Source organism: Notamacropus eugenii, chromosome 4 (assembly GCF_028372415.1).
Source record: "Notamacropus eugenii isolate mMacEug1 chromosome 4, mMacEug1.pri_v2, whole genome shotgun sequence".
NCBI lineage: Eukaryota > Metazoa > Chordata > Mammalia > Diprotodontia > Macropodidae > Notamacropus > Notamacropus eugenii.
Window position 1 is genome coordinate 126,242,994 of NC_092875.1, and position 17,958 is coordinate 126,260,951.

General features: G+C 37.5%; 1 protein-coding gene across 1 annotated transcript in view; it reads right to left on the reverse strand.

Moving 5' to 3' along the window:
• Nucleotides 1-213: 213 nt before the first annotated feature.
• COLEC10 (collectin subfamily member 10) overlaps nucleotides 214-17,958 on the reverse strand; it is a 64,903-nt gene continuing 47,158 nt past the window's right edge. Inside the window, exons 4-6 of the mRNA XM_072603218.1 lie at nucleotides 10,505-10,558; nucleotides 6,393-6,488; nucleotides 214-2,195 (exon numbers count right to left, since the gene is read on the reverse strand). Coding sequence (XP_072459319.1) covers nucleotides 1,807-2,195; nucleotides 6,393-6,488; nucleotides 10,505-10,558 — 539 coding nt within the window. The 3' untranslated portion in view covers nucleotides 214-1,806. The remainder of the gene's footprint in view (nucleotides 2,196-6,392; nucleotides 6,489-10,504; nucleotides 10,559-17,958) is intronic.

The window sequence follows — 17,958 nt, forward strand, 5'->3', positions numbered from 1 at the left end:
CTTTAGTGGCAGAATACAAGACTTTAAGTATAGTTTATTGTACTTTCTGTGTCTATGTTTCACATGAAAATTTTGATTTGTTTGCTTTATAATTCAAAGCATAATTTCCAAGATTCAACAAATGCACATTCAAACTATATCTAGACATGTCTCTGTGATGCAGCTCTAATTGGCTGGTCTGTGTATCAGAAGAGAAGCATTACTCTATAGACATAAGTTTAAAACCAAGAAATTTTATTTGTTGGGGAATGGATTAAGAGAGTAAGTGGGGAATAGATTAAGAGAGTAAAAGAAAGGATGTGGCCAATGTTTTCTATTCTTTAACTCTCAATTTTGGCATGTCTTAATTTCCTACTAGAATATAAACCAATTGAGAGAATAGATTGTCTCCTACTCTTCAGTAAGTGACCTTGATGATCCCTTCCAGCTTTGGATTGATGAATTTCAGGAGGAAGAAAATGATTTTCCAAAAGTATAGATAGAATCATGTCATCCCTACCCCTCCTCAATAAACACTGTTGGCTCTCTATCACTTTCAGGATAAAATATAAAATCCTCTCTTTGGAGGACTTCAAAGCTCTTCATAACATGTCATCCCCGACCTTTCCTGAGATCTGAACATGACTTTTCCTGACTATGGACATTTTTACTTGACTATTCCCCCCACTATCCATCTATGAAATTTTCTTCCTCCTTATTTCTGCCTCTTGGCATTTCTGGCTTCCTTCAAGTCCCAGATAAAATCCCACCTTCTAAAGGAAGCCTTTTCTGATCACCCTTAATTCTAGTAATTTTTATTGATTCCTTTTATTAATTACTTTAGATTTATCAAGTATTTAGCTTGTTTGTACATAGTTGTTTGTCCATTGTGCCCCCCGCCATGCCCCACCTAAATTAGAAGGTGAGCTCTTCAAGAGTAGGGTCTTTTTTTGTATTCCCAGCAGTTAAAAATTCTTGGCACATAATAGACATTTAATAAATGTTCACTGAAGGACTGACAAGTCACTACAAGGGTCAAGAAAGAATTTGTATAAGACATGGCATCTGAGTATAGCTTTGAAGGAAACTATGAGACAGAAATGAAGAGAGGACTCATTCCATACCCAGGAACAGAATTTGCAAAGCCACTGAGAAAGGAAATGGAATGTGGTGTCAAGCAAGTTGCAATGAGGACTGCAGTGAACAGAAATAATAGGAGACAAAAATGGAAAGGTGAGTGATAGCCAATTTATGGGGGGCTTTTAATGGTGGACTGAGAATTCTGTACTTTATCTTAGAGATAATAGGACCTCAAAGTAAAGTAGCACTATGGTCATATCTGTGGTTGAGGAATATCGGTTTGGCAGCTGTGTGGAGAATGGATTGGAAAGGGAAGAGAGAGAGCAGGGAGACCAATTAGGAAGGTATTGCAACAGTCTGGATGAGAGGTGATAAGAGTCTGATCTATAATAGAGCCAGTGTGAGTGAATGAATACTTGAAAGTTCACTGGTCAGTGGCTAGATTTCCCATGAGACTCCTCTAAGACCCCTGGTAGGATAGGAACAAAATAGAGAAATTTCAAAAAGAAATTTTAACCTAAAACTATATACACACAAGAACCTAAACCCTCCCTGGATGCCCATGTTATCTGGTGAGGGTTTTAGTCAATAAAAACAATTTTTTTTAAACACCAAAGGGGAGAATGGTTATGAACATCACAAGCTTCAACCTGACATTGCTTACAATGGAGGGGATCAAAACATATTGAGGAAAAAGGTTATTAAAAAGTTTAGTCATAATCACAACCATAGGGAAGTGGCATCAGATCATTTCTTTTTCACAAATTCACAGACAAAGTACATGCTGAGGTGGCACTCGGTGTCATTCCAGTGGCCAGAGCTCAGCATCTCCACGCAATCCTCATGGCCATAGGGGTCACTGGGCTCACCCTCCTTCCAGTTGCTGTAGTTCTGTAGTGGAGTGTTATCTGTGAACACATACTGCCCTTCTCGCTCTAGGTCATTCACCCCAATAAACACCCTGAAGAAGCCACTGTCCGAGACATATTTAGCGATCACTTGATTGGACCTCTCATCCTTGGGCATGGCTAGCATGCCTCCCCGGATTCGGCAGTGGGTCAGGGACTCCCGGTAGCTCTTTTCCTCTTGTACAATGTAATAGAATTTTTCATCTGTTTCTTTAATCCCAGCTATGACTTTGGAGGGAAGAAAATACAAACAGGCTTACTCATATTGACAAGGCACAGCAACAAATAATATTAATGAGAATAATAAAATATTGATGGTGGAAGTTTTGCTCAGCTCAGACTTTGTTAATTTGATTTTAAAAAATAAAGAACAAACTTTACTTTGTTTTCCCTTTTATGGCCTCCTACCAAGCATTCTAGCAATCCCTTCCATCCAGCCTTTCAGCTATGAGCCCTCACCCAGTATTCCCACCATGAGCTCTCCCACCCAGTACTCCAGCTATGAGCTAGACTAAACAAAATGAATGGAAGTATAGAATGCAGTGAGGTACATAACTGAGCATCTGGGGTCTTCGCTTCTTCCTAGACATAAGAATATGTCTGTATGTAGGTATTTAAGAGCATGCACTTAGATAAGACTATTCTCTTTCAATCTAGCCATTTTCTGACCTGATTTATTAATGTTATTGCTGCTACTACTATACTCCCAATAAGACCTGAAGATACAAGCTAAACATAAGCATATAATCATGAAGAAAGCAAACTAACAGAGCCAATCCATATCTGAAGTGGAAACGCAACAGACAAGCAAAAACATCAACTTGTGAACTAAATGTTCTCAAATCCCCTTCTCTCATCACCTTATCTTAAGTTTATGAAGAAGGGGACCACCAGGGAACATCTTGGACAAATTCCTTTCTATATCAGAAATTGAATTAATGTCACTGTCCAAATCATACCCCATTGGGCAAAACCGTAGGATGGTGGGATTCAGAACTGGAATGACCTATTGGGTATAAATGGGGTAATATGTAAAAATTGCAAATACTGAAGTTTTATATAAATGTCAGCAATTCTTATTATCATTTACTGTCATTAGCATAACAATTAGGTAGTACGGTGGATAGAGCAACAGACTAGTAATCAGGAAGACTCATCTTCATGACTTCAAATCTGGCCTGAGAACGTTACTAGCTGTGTGACCCTGGGCAAGTCACTTAATCCTATTTGCCTCAGTTTCCTCATCTGTAAAATGAGCTAGAGAAGGAAATGGCAAACTCTTACTAGAAAAGTCCCAAAGTGGAGTCATGAAGGATAAGATAGGACTGAAACGATGCAACATCAGTATAATATTAGAAGCTTATGACAAGTTTGTTATCTTGGTTTTCCCCCCTCATCATTGTTATGATATGATTCTACTGCATTTTGAATTAAATCCTTTGCAGTGCATAAATGCCTGCTCTTTTAAAAGTTAGGCATGTAAAGGAAGCTCACTAATTCATCCAGTCCACTAGAGAACAATTATTGGGTTGTAGATTTAATAGTTCCTCTGTTAGTACCTACCTCTACGTCAGGAGGTACTACTGTACTCTTAAGAACAGTAGAAGTCATGTTATGTCTTTTAATAAAGTACCTTAGAAGTTGGAGTCAGGGTGGGGGGAGAAGGAAGAAGACCATAATTATCTCCATTTTATAGGAGGGTATAATAAGTCATAAAATATTTAAGAGAATTGCCAAAAGCCAGACAGCTAGACCATGAGTTGAACTCAAGGCCCAAATTCCCTAATTCCTGAATCTACAGTTCTCTCTATACTTATAAAGGTTTTTTTCAGACCTTTCCACAGAACTAGGATGTTCTGTGAAAACTTTATTGGGGGTATTTCACAAGTGAGATTAGTCCTCAGGTGATTTTGTGAAATTATTGATGACTTTAAGTTTCTTAGAGAATATTATTTCTGAATCTACTTCCTTCCTGTTTGATCCATATTTGAGCCAAATTAAAGTCAAGTCTTTACCTTACAGCATTGCATTATGTTTCCAGATACAATAGAGGGCTATGCCAGAAAGAGGCCGAAGATGAAAATTTATGACACTTGATTTATCCTTTCCCAGGCAAAGAGCATCATAAACACAGATATTTGATATATTTCTCACAGCCTCTAGCCCTTGCCTCACTACTCCAATATTCATTATTATCCAGTCATTACCATTACTTTAATAATTTTGAAAACTTTTATTATTATTAAATTAAATTATTATTCCCTACTTCCATCTCTTAGAATCCTTCATTTTTTTCCAAGACTCAGCTAAGGTACTGCCTCCTACAGGAAGCCTTCTATAATCATTCAATTATTAGTGGCCTCTAACCTATTTTATATTTATTTGTATACATGTTATAATATCATCCAGTAGAGAAATTTTCTTAAGACCCTCAAGAGTAGATACTTTTTAGGTCTGTATCTCAAAGAAATCATACAAAGGAGAAAGGAACTACATATATAAAAATATTTGTAGCAGCTCTTTTTGTGATAGCAAAGAATGGAAATTGAGGGAATGTCCATCAATTGGGGAATGGCTGAACAAGGTGTAGAATAAGAATGTAATGGAATACTACTATACTATAAGAAATGACAAGGAGGCTAGGTTGAGAAAAACCTGGGAAGACTAGTATGAACTGATGCTGAGTGAAATGAGCAGAACTAGGAGAACACTGTACATAGTAACAGCAACATTGACAGTCAACTCTGATAGACTTGGCTCTTCTCAGTAATACAATGATCCAAGACAATTCCAAAAGACTGATGATGGAAAATGCTATCCACATCCAGAGAAAGAATTATGGAGTCTGAATGCAGATCAAAGCAGACTATTTTCATTTTTTCTTTTTTGTTTTCATTATTTTCCCCTTTTATTCTATTTCTTCTTCAACATGATTGCACATGTATAACCTATATCAGCTTCCTTGCTATCTTGGGGAAGGGTGGAGGAAGAAGAATTTGGAACTCAGAATCTTATAAAAATGAATATTGAAAACTATCTTTACATGTAATTGAAAAAAAATAAAATATAATTTACAAAAAAGAACAGTTACTTTTTCATTTTTTGCCTTCATACCCAGTCTCTTCCACATAATAAGTTTTGTAATAAATGTTTAAGTAAATTCAGTATTCCAAGGATCTATTATTTCATTCACTGATTAGTCCCTTCATTGTTTTAAATGGTGACCCTCTTCACTTTGGTGTCTTTCTACGACCAAGAAATTTCATTATCTGTTGGCAAAATTTCTAGTGATAAGCCTCCCCAAACTTAGCTATGCTAATTCTTGGACAACAGACAGGGCCAGTCAATACTTTTCAATTCAACAAATATTTATTAAGCATCCATTATATGCCAGGAACTGTGTTAACCACTAGGGCTACAAACATGGAAAAATGAAAACAGACTTTGCCCTCCAAGAAGCTTATAATCTAATCAGGAAAATGATACACAAAAGTAATCTCAGAGAGTGATGGGGTAATAGATGAGAGGGCAGTCACCAGGACTTTTCACCAATCCATTTTACTTTTGGATAGCTCTAACTGTTAGGAAATTTTTCCTGGCATTAAGTCTGAATATACCTTTTTAAATTTTTTTTTTGAAAATCATGATTTCTTTCTAATTTATTTTTTAAATTTTATTTATTTATTTTTAGTTTTCAGCATTCACTTTTATATTGAACATACTTTTTTTTTTGCAACTTCTATAAAATTGACCATTCTGATAATTTATAATGGTATAGCATTGGATCCTCTAAGGTCATTCCTGTGGATCAAAACTTTGGCAGGTTTTTATCAAAATGGAAAGGGTTCAAGGATGGAATGAGAAGGGACTGTCATAAAGGAAATAGCCTTATGAGGCTCAGAAGCTTAGAACCAAAATAGCTGCCATTAATTATTGAATTTATTTTGGCTACAACAGTTCATGAGGCATCTACCAAAGGAAGGGCCATGAGGTACATTGATGAAATGAATTCCCATATCACTGGTAAGATAATGGATCTTCTGAAATTGTGAAATAATTCCTAATATTTCAATAATAATGGTTGCCATAGCTACTCAATAAGTCTTAATTGGGACCCATAGAAGAAGAGTGAATTTTGTTATTCAAGCTGAGTTCATTCTGGGGGCATTAGTTTAGAAGGGGGCCTCACTGAAAAAAAATGCTGAGTCATACAGAATTTAACCTTTTACTACTGTCATTAACGCAAAACCACAGCATAGAATTTTGAAGACCTCTGTATAGATACCTAAGCACTTGCTTAATTACCAACTCATCCAGTTGAATGTATTCACACCCCTTCCAACTTTTACAGCCTGTATAGCAAACAGGTAATAAAAGTATGATGTCATTCAGATGCATTCAAAAGTGCATTAAAAAAACACTCACCATTTTTGACAAACTTCATGGATGTCTTGAGTCGTGCAACACTAATATCTAGCTGTCCAACAACTTTACGATATCTTCCACAATCACAGACAGTACCTAAGTAATTTACAGGAAATCATGAATAAACTGGGAGGAGAAAATATACATATTCAGGCAGAACTGCTTTATATGAACATTATCTCATTTAAGCTTCAAAACAACCCTGATAGCTAGATTCCACAGAAATTATTACTCACATTTTACAACTGAGAAACCAAATGACTTGCTCCTGGTCAAGCAGTTACCAGGTGATTCCACTTTCAACATTTTTCCACTATTCCCTCTCTTAATCTCTTTTGCCTTCCATTACTTCTTGAAGTAACCAGTTTATTTTTGCTCAACTCTAATTTTTAGAAATTTTTCAATACATTGAATGTAAATCCTGTTCCCTGCTTTAAGTTATTCCCTGTGTGGCCAAGAAGAACAAATCTAAACCCTTTTCCCATTTGTCAGCCTTCCAAATAGTTGAAGAAAAATAACATGTTTTACCCAAGTCCTGTCTTGGTTATAAATATCCTGACTTGGGTTTCCCTCCCCCCAAATAATATTTATATATGAGTCCTCTCACCATTTGGATGTGTTGCCTTCCAGATTTGGTTAACTTTGTTAATGTTCTTCCTAAGAAGTGGTTGTGGTGTGACTACAGCAAGGAAGACATGCACTATTCAGTCCTTTCATTCTGGACTCATGTTTCTATCAATGTACTGAAAATCACATCAGCTTTTCGGCTGATATGTCACACTGATGACTTGTATTGAGTTTGTGTAGCCACAATAACCCCCTAGTGTAGCTCACTGTTTCCTAGCTGTACTTTCTATGATTCTGCAGTTCATTTTCTTTTAAACTAAGCATAGGCTGCCTATGTGTAATCTTATAAGATTGAATCCAATAATTCATAAGAATGTTTTAGCCTGTTGAGAATTTTTTTTTTGGATTCTGACTCTAATATCCAATGTTAGCTGTCTCACCTAGATTTGAGTCACTTACAAATCTAATAATGAAGGCATCTCTATCTTCATCAAAAGTCATTGACATAATACTAAACACCTGAACAAAACGCAAAGTTCTTATCCAATTCAGCCTTCACTCAAATTGGAGTATTTCCTTGAAAAGGAGAAGTCACTTGTCTCAAAATACATTTAAGCTTTAATGGCTCAAAATTGCATTGAGACTTTTGGGACACCCTTTATGTCAGCATTGCTGTTAGTACCATAAGACTTTTTGTGACCTCATGGACTATAACACAACAATACTGTTCCTTTTTCAAAAGTACTGGACTGGTTGCCATTTTCTGCTCCACTGAATTAAGGCAAATAGATATTAAGTCACTTGCCCAGGATTACACAGCTAGTTCGTATCTGGGACCAAATTTGAATTCAAGTCTTTCTGACTCCAGGTCTAGCACTCCATCCACTGAGTCACCTAGCTGCCTACCTTTTATAACACAGAGAGACTTTATTAAGATTTTAATAAAATTGTGCCTTTTTAGGGGGTGTTTAAGGATCTTGAGAATGTGTAACTCTTTAGGCTGAGTCAGGTCAAATAGACTGTGAATTGTCTGTGCCATTTATTTTCCTCTGTCGTTTCTCTCTCATGGGAACCTGAAACCTTTGCTCCTAGGCACAGGGGAAAGTCTGTTTATCTTTCTTTAAAAAAATATTTACTTTGTCTTCATCAACAGTGTTAACCATAGGTATATGTTAGTCTGGGTATATTTATTGAGAATGCAGTTAGGAAAAGACAACTGACAGAAGAGAAAAAAAGTTACACTGAGGCATTTCACCATTACTGTTGTCTCTGGCTGGTGGAGGTACTGGGGGGAGGTAGCTAAAGCTAAAACTAGAGAAAGTGATAAATACTTATGTTAACACTTTCAGAACAAAAAAAAAACTATACCCACCCAGCAATAACTCAGGTGTAGGGTAATGGGGTCAAACTAGGGTATTTGAATTTCTGTAAAAGAAAGAATGGGCAGGGAAAGAAATCTTGGTGGAATACAAACATTTTAGAGCTGTCAATAGCCTTAGAGTTCAGTCTGTCCTCCGAGGTCTTTTTACTCTAGTTTCATGATCCTATTATTTTTCCATTCACCTTATTTTTTAAAAAATCCCTTATCTTGCCTCCTAGGAGACCAATGATCCTCAAATTTTTTGGCTTAATTACCCTGACTTCATATTCCCCATTTTTTCCAACATCCACCTGTCCCATCACAACATAGGTATCACCTATCCTGTTCCCTCATAGCACTGCTTTCTGTTAGGTAACAGGGGTAGTAATACTGAACCATGAAGAAATTGTGACCCATAGATGTGAAATAATACAATAATTCACAGACTGGGTTAGTGACAGGACTATGACTAGTGGTGGCTCACACTGGGAGTCCCTGATTCTCAGCCTAATGTCTCTTGCATTAGCCATCTCAAACTTGGGGTGATTTCAATGAGTACATTTACCTATTTGAAGAATTTTCAATTAGATGGCTTTTTACAAAATCTATTTGCATTGGGGGGAGAGACACTAATGTAGAAGAGGCAAAAATGATTGGCTAAAATGATCTGCCAGTTTCATTTATTAATGCCCCCCTAGGTAGCCCCAATAATTAAATGTCTTCAGTTTAGATAAGACTTTTTTTCATTATTCTCCCATGAGAAGGAAAAGATGAAGTTACAGTGAAGCAATCCAAATACCTTTCTTTAAAAATAAGTAAATAAAAATAAATAAAAATATCATCAATGAAATTGTCCCCTCTCAGTAGGAGAGTTTTGAATAAGCGGGAAAGTCCAGAAGCATAAGATATGTAAAGGCTTCATTTAAGCAGTTTTCAATTCATTCTTGCAAAAGAGCTGACAGGGGTTGAAGTCAAGAAGCCAGGAAGACCTGGGTTCAAATCTCACCTCCATCAATTACAGGGTGTGTTAAGTAAGGTGGATTTTAGTGCGTGTAAAGTAGATTTTGTTATTCTTCTTTGGATAATATTTCTCAGGATCCACGGCCATAGCAATCTCTATTTCCCAGGCTCATGACTTGTAAACATCTCTATCATACTTTGCAGTGTTATATTTTGATAAATAATACAAATATTTGTGCTTAAAATTGTATCTACTGCAACTGTGCAGTGGTAATATAATGGTGAGATAACATAACCTTGTGAGGCTATTGTTAACAAAATGCCTTCTTTGTTGCCCTATAAAGCAAGTGGGCACTGGTCCATGAGTGGGGAAACCATAGGGATTTGGGATTTGGGTAATGCATACAGGAATGCATGTACCTGCCTCAACCCACTGAGGCTTGAGGGGACTTACAGGGGTGCACAAGCTGGAATGCTGTACCCATTTCAATTGAGACATAGGTGTAGTTGCCCCCCCACTTCTCACTGGCTCCTGAAAGAAGGGTGATTAGGTAATGGTTTAAGAGTTGGTGCTCCCATTATCAGCCACCCTTTGAGAAGACTAAACTAGAATAAAGTAAGATTATTAACCCCTCTGAAGCTGTCTTCCTGTCTGCCCAGATCAAGAGTGAATCTGTTAGAGGCTGGTGTACAAAAACTTCAGTGCTTCCAGTGTTATTTGTGAAAGTCTGTGACCAGGGCAAATCCTTTAATGAATCCAACCTGCAATGGTAAAAGCCATTTCTTCAAATGGAAGATCTCTCCTCCAAATGAATCACTGGTGCAGTCCCAATACCCTAAATGTCTGGTGAAAGTCCTTGAGGAATATAAGGCATGCCCAGTAAAATACTGCCTGAATATTTCAGAACTCCCCATCCCACCCCAATATCTTTATCCAAATAGCAAAGTCTACTTTCCTGTTGTGTCTGGGATATTACTGACAATTTACTTGACAGGTATAGACTGCCCTATTTCACTAGTCCCTAGAAAATCACCTAAGAAGAATGTTCTCATTTTCCCCGCTGGCTTATTAAAACTTGGTGGCCCAGTGTGAGGAAAGTGTTATTATTACAGAATGCTGATTATTCTTTTGATTTAAAAAAAAACATATTTGTTAATAATTGGTATCAACCTGAGGGATTCTGTAAAGATGGTGAGAATGAAGAGAAAGTAAAATATAACATACCTGCTCTGCCTTTTCCCCCTGAGACACCAGGCAAGCCTTTCTGCCCTTTGTCACCTGCATGAAAATGAAACAAAATACAAAATCCAAAATTGAATGAACAAAGTAATCACTAATTATTGCAAGATAGCCAAAGAAGAAAAGGAAAGGATATATTTCAGAAACCAATTAATTTCTTGGCTCTGTATTTTTGTATCAATCCTGGATATGGTGTATCCATGTGTGACCAGTCAAGCACTTGGCTATTTATTCTACACATGGAGGATAGGGAGGATGGGGAAGGGACTGGTTGGACATTTTGTAGCTCTGCTGCTTATATTTCATCAGATGCCAGTACTAAGGGCAGCATGAACTCTACAGAGTCTGTTAATATTAAAAAGAGGACCAACATTTTCTCAGTGAGAATCCATGAGTCATTTATGGTCCAGAATTCCAACTGCCTTATGGCACCAATGAATTCATTAGATCCTTGATTTTGCTGGGTGTGCCCTTGCTTTTGAGAGCTACAAAACTACTGTCTGGAATTTTATTTCATAACCTAAGCCAGTGTAAGCAGCCTGGCCAAAAGGAATATCCTTTGATCTTGAGATTTTCCTTTATTTCTACTCTCTGTCTGTATATGGGGAAGGATGGTTCAGTGTTGGGGGTGTAAGCTCAGTTTTCATGTGAACAGTCTCGGGCAGGTAAAAGTGAGGACTTCTAAACCTCAGAGTTCTCACGAGGCCCCCCAGGGAACAGCCGGGGATTGTTTGACTCTGGAAAGTCTCTTCTCTCAATACGTTTATCCGGATGGCCACTGAAGACCTGCGAAAGGTAAGAAGACTGGGGTAGCTCATCGGCCTTCAGGCCGAACAGTTCAGGAGTTGGTGTGAATGAGAGGCAGTCCCAGTGCAATGGATAGAAAGCCAGAAACACCTGGGTTCAAGTCCCACACCTGAAATATTCTGACTTTGTTCCTCTAAGCAAATCACTGAATTGCCCAGGGCAGTCAGCAATTCTCTAAGGCTCTAAGTTATAGGGAAAGAAGCAGATTGCTCTGGTAGAGGAAAATGTTTTCATATGAGCATTATCTGGATCAATCAAATCACAGGTCCAGTCCCTATCTCAATATGAATTGAAATATCTAAAAAAGCTTAGTAACAATAAAGAGCTATGCAGATGCAAGTGATTAATGCAAGCTCTCACTAAAATGAAAGACAAAAATATTGAACATACTGTCAAGGGGCTCAACACTACTGTTTCTTTTTTCTAATTTATTTGTTTTTAACATTTAAAATTTTTTTGAGTTCCAAATTCTCTTTCTCTCTGTAGTCCATCCCTCACCCATTGAGAAGGCAGGCAATATGATATTAATCATACATGTGAAATCATACAGAACCTATTTGCATATGTCATGTCATAAAAAAGCAAGAAAAATAAAGTGAAAAATATGTACTTCAATTTGCCCCTGGAGGTCTCTCTCTGGCAGTAAAAGAGATTTTTTATCATGAGTCCTTCAGAATTGTCTTGAATTATTGTACTGAAGTAATTAAGTCTTCCACAGTTGTTCATCATTACAATATTGTTGTTACTGAGTACAATGATATCCTGGTTCTTCTCGTTTCATTTTGCATCAGTTGATATAGGTCTTCCCAAGTTTCTCTGAAACTATCTCCTTATCATTTCTTGTAACATATTGATATTCCACCAAAATCATATACCAAAACTTGTTCATCCATTTCCCAATTGATAGACAGCCCCTCAATTTCCAATTCTTTACCACCACCAAAACTACTTAAAAATTTTACCTTTGGTTTTAAAATCAATTCATTTCCTGAAAATAATCCCAGCTCAGCAACTCTACTCATTTTAAAAGACTAAGAAATTCTCTTTTTAAGTAATATAGCAACATTAACCACATATTAACTGTATCTGATGATAATGCAGTATCCCAAATCTATAGACTCTGCAATGAAGGTAGGGAGGTATTGTCACTAACTTTTAACACTACTAAAGATGACCTGGACTTTGGAGTTACATGCCCAAGGGCAGAGTTGAACTGAATACAACCTTTTAATTTTGCTCAAGTCCTCCTTTCTTTATGGGAAATTTCAATTTATGTATTACTTATGCAATGTGTATTTATTCTGGCACTGTACTAGGTGCCACAGAGGATGCAAAAGAAGCAGGCGAGGCTTTTGATCTTAAGACATTCACACTCTTATTTGGGAGACAAGAGAAATACACCCAGAAGACAAGAGGAATCCGAATGACAAAATGTTTTGGATACATAGTCAACATAAAAGGAGTACAGAGGAGGGAAAGTGTTTGAACAAATGGTTCAGGGGGAAGAGGGACTTGGAAACTTGTCTTAAACTCAGGTGGGACTTTTTTCTGAGGTCCTGTAAGTGTTTTGATCATAGTCCTAGAATCCTTAATTTTTCTGACCTTTTCCAGTCTTGACTGATAGGCAAATTAAAGCTATTAAATTCAGTATCAATTCTCTATCTTCAGAAATCCAAGCTTAGATTCTATGGCCCTCACTTTTCTTACAGATTCCCTGTAAAATAATCAATATTATCCTCACCTTCTAAAAAAACAGAATGAGAAATTGTATGACTTTCAGGACACTTACAATAATGGGTGATGTTTATACTACTCTTTAGAGTTTACCAAGGACTTTTACTTACATTACCTTATGTGGTCTTCGCAATAACTTGTGAGATAAATGCTACATATATTACTCTCCCATTTTACAGATGAAAAGACTGATATTAATTCACAGAGGATGAGTGATTTGCCCATGTTCACACAGCTAGTAATTTCAGAGGTAGGATTTGAATCTAGGAATTCTTAATGTAGAGACAGCTGGTGGTGCTGTGGTTAGAGCCAGAATGATCTGAGTTCACATGGTCCTCCATACTTACTAGTTGTATGAGCATGGTCCAGTCATTTAGCTTTACCTCCCTTTCCTCAACTGAAAAATGGAGATAATAAAGCACCTACCTCACAGAGTTGTGAAAATCAGATGAGAAAATATAGCGCTTGGCACAGTGCCGGACACATAAATGTTTATTAGTTTCCCTCTCCTAACCTTTCCCCTCTTGACTTCCAGGTCATACAATTTTCTCTAAATCTAGCATTCCTATACCACACTGGATCCCCAAGGCCTATGAGAGAAAGACAGGAAAAGAGGGAGAAGAGAGTGACAGGAGATTAAGTTAAAAAAAAAAAGCATTATTTACAATAAATGATAACATTTACTTTACTGTGCTGTTGTGCCTATTTGTAGTAAATCACATCCCCCCACCTATTCTTAAAATGAAATATTAATGTCCAGAAAGCTACCTTGCCATGGGAAGTGGCAATATTAAGGTCAGCCCTGAAAGGTGAGATTAATTTGAGTTAATGAAAAATTTAGGAGGGCCATGGAGAAAATGATGGTAATAAATTTCAAAGAACAGATAAAAAATGAAGTTAGTATAGGGAGGGTTAGAATAGTGTTCCTCATCCTTTTGCATTCTAGCACATACTCATAAATTTCAGTGGCATATCTTAAAGGGATGAGTCCTACTGCCCATTGATGAAAACTGGGCTTGCACAGAAAGAAATACCATAGACCTTTGAAAAGTATATGTGTAATTATTACAATAAAGAATATAGAGAGCAAAGGAGTATAAACCTCAAAATAGTACTTTATAGACTGATGGCAGGGAAAGATTGGGGATTCTTGGGTTGGGTTTTGTTTCTGGAGAATGGAGAGAAAATACTTCAAAATCACAGAATTGGAAAGCTTGGATGAATCTCAGTAGCCATCAAGGACAATGCACTCCCGGGAAGAAATCACTATTATTACATACCTGACCAGTGGACATTTAGATATTGCTCAAAGACTTCCAATGAGGAGGAGCCCACCAAGATGGCAGAGTTGAAGGAGTCCTGGCTCTAGAGTTAGAAGAATTCAGTTCAAATTCCCTTTCTGATACTTAGTTTCTTAGATGGCCTTGAGCAATCTAGAGCCTCAATTTTCTTAGTTCTAAAGTAAGTGGGTTGGACTATGTGGCCTCTGAGGTACCTTCAGGGATCAATCTATGATCCTCTAGCCTCTTGTACAACTGGTTCCATTTTTGAACAATTCCAATTGACATCAAGCCTTAATTTGTCTCTTTGTAGCTTTTACTTATCTTTCCTGGTTCTGCTCTCTGAGGCTAGATAGAACAACTCTTTCCTCATGAGGATCCTTCACAGTCAAGTAGCATTTTATTAAGTATCTACTATATGGGAGACACTATACTAAGTGTTAGGGATATAAAGAAAGGAAAAAGATAGTTGGTGCCTTCAAAAAGCTCAAGAGGTAACAGGCAAAGAACTATGTACAAAGAAGATATACACAGGATGAATTGGGGATAATCAAAAGAGGGAAAGCATTAGAATTAAGAAGGATTGGGAAAGGCTTCCTGCAAATGGTGGGATTTTACTGGGACCTAAAGGACGCCAAGGAAGCCAGGAGGCAGAGATGAAGGAGAGCATTCCAGGCATGGGAGATAGTCAGTGAAAATACATGGAATCTAGATAGGGAATGTTTTGTGTAACAGCAAGAAAGGCCAATGTACCTGAATCATAGAATATATGGAGGAAAATAGGACATAAGAAGATTTAAAAAGTAGAAGAAAGTCAGGTTACTTGGAGTTCTAAGTGTCAAACAAAGGATTTTATATTTGAGCCTTTAAAACTGGAGGTGATATAGAGTTAGTTGAATGGGGGTGGTGGTGATGATTATATAGTCACATCTTTGCTTTTAGAAGATTAATTTGGCAGCCGAGTGGAGGCTGGCCTGGACTGTGGAAACACTTGAGGCAAGAAGACCTTGCAAAAGGCTATGGCAATAGCATAAGTGTAAGGTGGTAACACAGGGCTACACTAGGTGATGACATTTCCAGGGGAGATAAAGGAGAATATACAAAAGCTGTTATGAAGGTAAAATCAAGAGAACTTGTCAAGAGACTGGATGGGGGAGTGAGAGAGAATGGAGTTGAAGATGACACCTAGATTGTGGGTCTAGAGTGACTGGGTGACTGGGATCATGGTGGCATCTTAGATAGTAATAAAGAAGTTCAGAAAGGATGAGAATGGGGAAAGATAATGAGTTCAGTTTTAGCTTTGTTGAGCTTATGATTTTTAGGAGACATGCACTTTGAGATGTTCATAAGATGGAGATGTGAGTCTGGAGTTTGAGAGAGAAGTTAGGGTTCATTGGATAAGTCGATATAGGATTCATCATCAATACAGAGATAATAGTTTAATTCACGGAAACTGGTGAGATAACCAAGTGAGATAGTTTATATAGAGAAGAAGACTTGGATGAAGATTCAGTAAAGTAGACTGAGAAGTGATCAGACAGGTACAAGAATCAGACTGGGTATTGTTATGGAAACCTGTGGAGAAGAGTGTATCAAAGAGAATGGAGTGACTGACAGTGTCAAAGGCTACAGAGATTTCAAGAATGAGGAATGAAAAAAGATCACTAAATTTGGCAATTAAAATACCCTTAGTAAGTTTGGAGAAATGGTTCTATTGAATGACGAAGTCTCAAGCCAGAGTGAGAGGAAATTAAATGGAGGCATTGATCCATAAAAGAAAAAAAAGGGTTGGGTCAATAGCTACTGAGGATGGGGGCTTTTTAAGAATGGAGGAAACGAAAGTATGTTTGCAAATAGTTGGGAAGCAGCCAGTAGACAGGGAGGGATTGAAGACAAATGAGAGAGAGGGAATAATAGAGGGGACAATCTGTAAGAAAAAAGAGGTTGAAATGAGATCGCCTGTACATATAGATGTTTCTTCCTCCCCCTCGTCAAGAAGGGTGTAATGGTAATTTAAGGTTAATGGGGGAGGGGAGGAGTTAAAGATCTTCCCCACCCCTCAATACCTTTTGTTAATTTCTATTGAGGCACTGGGTCCTGGGTCCTGTCCTCTGGCTCTGAAAAGTGTATAAATACTCGGAAGTGTGGTTTTGTTTTGGGGCTTACTCATTGGAAGTGTTTGTTTGACCAGACAAAACTCCGGGCAGTTGATAAGGAGCCCCCTGGCTTTGAAAACCCAGATGTTGGTGCTTCTCTATGTATGTATTGCTTATGTCAGACAGTTGGAAGCCCTGTCTATTGATCTTTATTTCTCTGTGTTTTCTCTGAAGTTCAGGGTGCTGGCTTATTCCGCTGAACTAAGTGAATGATATATGTGCTTGATTAAAATGATTGTTGACCCCTCAAAAGTTTCCTTTCCTTTTAGAAAAGCAGATCAAAGAACCTGTGATAGGAGGTCATCCTGGATGTGTCAGGGTTCTTGTTTTTACAAAGACACACCTTTTCATGTGTGTGTTTGTCCTTCGTTGCCAAAAGAGACCATGCTATCAGGGAAATAATGACGTGACTTGCACTTGACTTTGTTTTGAGTGAGGGAGGAGGGCAGGTCACCAGCCTCACTTTTTCTCCAGAGCCATCTGAATGCAGTGACCAGATATGCATCAGGATGACTGGAGATGAACCAGGATGAGGCAATTGGGGTTAAGTGACTTGCCCAAGGTCACACGGCTAGTGAGTGTCAAGTGTCTGAGGTGAGATTTGAACTTAGGTCCTCCTGACTCCTGCACTGGTGCTCTATCCACTGTACCACATAGCTGTCCCCTTTTCATGTAAGATAGGGGTGAAGGAGGAGGCACTGAAAGAAGGCATCCAAGTGGAATGTGCCAAAAGGAGGAGAATGGCTGCATCTTTTTTTCAGTGAATATAACACAAAGTTCTCAGCTGAGAGGATGAGAGAAGGAGGAAGAGGAGGAGGTTTAGAAGGAGGTTTGAAGAAGGATGAAAAGATTTAGAAGAGCTGATGTGGTGAGTAGTATAGTTAGGAATGCAATTATGAACAATTTCCAATTTACCACTGAGTGAAAAGTTATGAAGGGAAGAGCACGATGTAGAGAAAGATTATCTGATTTGGCATTGGAAGTCTCTGATTCTAGTTTAGTCCCAGCTCTACCATTTAACTGTTACATGCTCTTGGCCAAATCTCATCTTCTCTATAGGCTTCAATATCCTTAGTTACAAAATGAAAGAGTTGGATTCAATAATCTCTAAAGTTCCTTCCAGTTTTAAATCTTATAATCCTACATGTATGTAAATAGCTATAATTCATATTTAAAAGTGATGAAAGAGGTGAGAGATTACTGAGATTATTGGAATGATAGCATATGATTCCTTTGGCATGTAGACATGGACAAATCCTGAATTTTAAGAGACCATGTAATATACTTCATATATATATATGTATATATATATACATATATATATACATATATATGTATATATATACATATATAAGTATGTATATATGGGGAGGAAACTAAGATACAGCCAAGCAGTAAAAAAAGTTTAAAAATATTTACTTTTAGAAATAGGTATGATTTTAATGACTTAGAATAATAAAAA